The sequence below is a fragment of the Octopus sinensis genome, linkage group LG13, assembly GCF_006345805.1.
Source record: "Octopus sinensis linkage group LG13, ASM634580v1, whole genome shotgun sequence".
NCBI lineage: Eukaryota > Metazoa > Mollusca > Cephalopoda > Octopoda > Octopodidae > Octopus > Octopus sinensis.
In genome coordinates, this window is record NC_043009.1 from 23,959,675 (window position 1) to 23,964,241 (window position 4,567).

General features: G+C 37.0%; 1 protein-coding gene across 1 annotated transcript in view; it reads left to right on the forward strand.

The window, feature by feature from the left end:
• The window catches only part of LOC115218374, an 11,291-nt gene extending 7,988 nt beyond the window's left edge, over positions 1-3,303 (forward strand). Inside the window, exons 3-4 of the mRNA XM_029788144.2 lie at positions 1,011-1,094; positions 2,709-3,303. Of these exons, the coding sequence (XP_029644004.1) occupies positions 1,011-1,094; positions 2,709-3,043 (419 nt within the window). The 3' untranslated portion in view covers positions 3,044-3,303. The remainder of the gene's footprint in view (positions 1-1,010; positions 1,095-2,708) is intronic.
• Positions 3,304-4,567: the final 1,264 nt, after the last annotated feature.

A 4,567-nucleotide genomic window follows, 5' to 3' on the forward strand; every position in this document is an offset into this window, starting at 1 on the left:
AAAGGTACACCAGGCACATGCATCACAACCATATGTGCGCGACATGGTGATCTCATATCAAGATAAACAGCACATGACCTTGCAGGTGGGGCCCAGTTAGAATTTTCTTCAGGTTGAGTAGCCCATCCCGCTCAAACGGTCCCTGAATAAGGGTTGTTTAAGGATGTTGAAAGAACCACCCATGTTTCCAGAGGTGAACTATTCAAACCCCAAAGAATCCCTCTCAACACATGGCTATGATGCTCCCCCACTACTTCTGCTCGTGATCAGAGATGCACATATCGTCAGCCACCAAGGGACATGCTCAACTGGTTAAAGTCAAACAACTGACAAGCAAATCTGTGGTATTGAGCAGAATATTTGCTGTAGCCCATCTTATATACCAAGACAAAACAATGTACATGATAACACTTCCAATCAGTTAAGATCAGAAGCCATGAGAGCCTCTGCCTGGTACTGCATCAGGGCAAATTATTATTATTATTATTATTATTATTATTATTATTATTATTATTATTATTATTATTATTATTATTAGTAGTAGTAGTAGTAGTAGTAGTAATACTCCACTTCGCTTTCCATATTTTGAGGACCGATAAAATTTGTCCTAGTCAAGTTGTTGGGTCGATACAATCAATCTGTTCCTTCTGTTGAAAACTGCTGTTCTCATGAGAAAATTTGAAGCCATTAAACAGTGGCTTATCAAACCTTAATAGGCAGTGACGAGATAAAAAAGAAATAGGTGATCTACGACCCCTTGTTACAATGAAAGGAATCGTTAACTCACGAGGATAAGGGGAAATTAAAAGATCACCCGGTTGCTTTTGGTTGAGGAGACACAGCATGTTGAAAGACCTGCGTCCCAGAATCCACTGTGCCCATGTCTTCGTTATTCTCCTATGACACACTAGAAATACTAGCATATTTTGCATGTGAGCCTGTCAAGATCTATAAACAAATAAAAAATGAAAATAGTCACAAATATATTAATTCCTTTTATTTATATTTAGTACAATTTGGAATGCTCCTTTTGGGATCTGGAATGGCTGTCGCTCTGTCATATAAACATCGTGCATTTATACACCATGTTATGCGTGAGTAATCACTTTTCTTTTTTTTCAATGTAATTTGTGTTTTGTGACTGTCATTTCAGTAGTAAGAACTGGTTCCGTTTCACTTCATTTTATTATTTGTCAACAAATTGGTTGTGACCTGGAAAAATTTCATAGCAGCGTATCTTCCAGTGTTACATTGTGAGTCCATATGCTGCCGAGGTAGACTTTGCCGTTCACCCCTCTGCGTTGATAGCAGTTGATTAATGAGGGTGATGTAATTGACTAGACCCTGTTCCAAAATTTCAGCCTTAGAAAGTAGTGTAGGAAAAAATTATTATTTTTCAACGAATTAAATAATCAATTGTTTAATTAATCGTTCAGTTGCACAAGAGAATGATTTTCATGCGATTCGTAGCGAAAGAACCACGACCCAAAAGCAATTGATTAGTTGATTGTTTAACTAGTTGAGTAATAATAATAATAAATAGAAGTGAATTCGTCTGAATTTTTGTGTCATTGAATTCATTTTCCCCAAGGAAAAACTAATCTACGAGCATTAGATTTCTTGGAAGAAGGATCGAATGTATACGAAACAGGGACATGTATATATATATATATATATATATATATATATATATATATATATATATATATATATATATGTGTGTGTGTGTGTGTGTGTGTGTGTATTCTAAAAATTTCTAAAATGAGAACATTGAGGAGATATATGGAGTGCTTAAACCAGAATTGCGGCATACATGCATACATAGATAATACACACACACACACACATATAAGGAGTGGCAGAAATAGCCCGAAACCAGGACTGGTCTACTGGTCCCGACACTAAGAGATTGTAGGGGTTCCCTCCCCTGCTCTCAATTTTATCGGATGCATCTGTGCGTCGGAAACAACCAGCTAGAGGAGATGACCTCTCGCGGTTAAAAAATCGCAGTATAGTCCGCTCAAACGGACAGTCAGGTTATAGTGGCTGCGAATATTACTGATATATATATATATATATATATATATATATATATATAATATATATATATATATATAAAGTTAAAATTGAAGTTTAAGTTTAAATTTAGAATTTACACTCTGTGTTTTGGGTATGCTCCCAGTAGTATGCCGACAAAGTACGTTCTCTACATATGGTGTCATCTACGATAATTGCACAGTCGTCGCTGAAACTACACTGGGAATTCCTCAGTGCAAGTTGAAAATAGTAGAAAGAATGGATATGGAAGATAGAGTATACTGGAAACTTCTTTTACCACAAGGGTCCTTTTTTACACATCTTGCATCGCTCCTTCGAGGGTGGGATTCACCGCAATTCCTCATATAGTTTCCCACCGGCGAAAGAGAGTAACAGAATGTGTCGAAACGATCGTAGTGATAGACAAAGTTTCCAGTATACTCTATTTTCCGTATGCATTGTTTCTTCTATATATATGTGTGTGTGAATGCGTGTTTGTGTGCATGTGTGTGTGTGTGCGCGCGCGTGTGTGTGTGTGTGTGTGTGTGTGTGTGTGTGTGTATTTGTGTCTGTGCATGCACTCAAATATTTTCTCTCTCATACACATAAGAATATATAACGTGCATCTTCACCACTCGTTAATTACTATATTTTTTAAATTTATTATGCAGGAGACGGGATGGTCACATATTTCAATTTCCGCATTTTAAATAAATCTTATCGACTTGAAGTCAGAGAAAGAAGAATCACCTGCCCTCATGCTATTGTATGCCTTAAACTAACAGTGAGTTATGGTTGCCGTCGATTGATTTATAATTTCGGTTGTACCAGGAATATTTACCAAGACACTGAAAGTAAACCAGTGAAGGGAGTCGTCAATTGGAATTCCAATCTCAAAAATTGCATGGAATCCGAAGATGTTGATTCTGTTAAAACTGAGAATGTCAAAAACTTTATTGAATCAAATCAAAATGAAAATTCTCTCAAGTGGGACCATGATGCCTAGAAGCAAAGTGTTCTTAAATAAAATGAGTAATAGTACTTTCATTCGTTTATAATCAGTTAAAAATAAAAATTAATATCACATTGTTGATTAAATAGTGTAGCATATTGAGAGCTAGAAAAGTAATCAAATATATTGGTTATCAATTATATTGATTAAACAGTAAAGTATATTCATAGGTAGGAATAGAGAAACAAATCGATCATAAAATCACAAGAATATAAGAAACCATTTTTTGCTCAATAAATATTTGATTGATGTATGTTTTGTTTTGTTGTTCGCTTGATTTTCTTTTCATTTCATTTTACAATTTATCATCTTTCAAAAGCCTTCCTCATGGCGCGCCAAACTACCGGAAATATTTCTGCAGTAAATTTTGCCGGTTAGAGAACATAGCTATTTAAATTTAAATTCAAAATCGTAAGGGTGGAAAATTGAATATTAATTTGATTAATATCAATTTAACACCAGTGGTCTAGCATATTTAAAAAATCTGAAGTTGTAATTAATTTTGCATCTTTTCATTTGTCTTGCTCGCTTACGATTTGGCGTTTCATTTCGTTTGCTTAATTTTTTTGAGAACATTCCCTTCTTAGCGGTAAGGCCATAGCGGATCTTCTTCTAGCATAATGGATGTCCACTTACATATCATCCCTTTTATATGTATGTAATATAATGCTTTCTGATAGACGATATAAGGAAAAGAACGACTGGTCATTCGGATTTTCCTATCTTCTGGTGACGTCTAATTTGGTGTCCCTTTTTTGTATCACCTAACAGTCAGGATGTTTTGCGCTTTTGTCCTATTTTTGTCTTTTTTATATATAAAATGTAGCGGCGTACGTACACTTTGGTCTCTTTCTCTCTCTCTCTCTTTCCCTCTCTCTCTCTCTCACACACACTCTCTGTATATATATATATATATATATATATATATATAAACCAGCTTAGAGAAGAAGAAGAAACGAAACCAAACCAAACGAATCGAATATATATATATATATACTAGCTGAAGGTGACCCGCTCTACGCGCGGGTAAGAGTGTGGTTGTTACTTTCTGTTGCTTCCTTTCAGCACGTAAAAAGCACCATCCGAACGTGGCGGATTGCAGCGCCGCCTTGACTGGCTTCTGTGCTGGTGGCACGTAAAAAGCACCAACCGATCGTGGCCGCTGCCAGCCCCCCTGGCACCTGTGCAGGCGGCACGAAAAAGCACCCACTACGCTCACAGAGTGGTTGGCGTTAGGAAGGGCATCCACCTGTCGAAACACTGCCAGATCAGACTGGAGCCTGGTGCAGCCTCCTGGCTTCCCAGACCCCTGTCAAACTGTCCAACCCGTGCTAGCACGGAAAACGGACGTTAAACGATGATGATGATGATGATGATGATTCTCCCTCTTTGTTTCTTTCTCCTTTCTCTCTCACTTTCCCACTCTCTTACTCTTCCTTTCTCTCGGACTCTCCCTCGCTTTCTCTTACTCTCTATCTTTATGTATCTCTCTCCCATTTATAAACAACAAAAGATCTT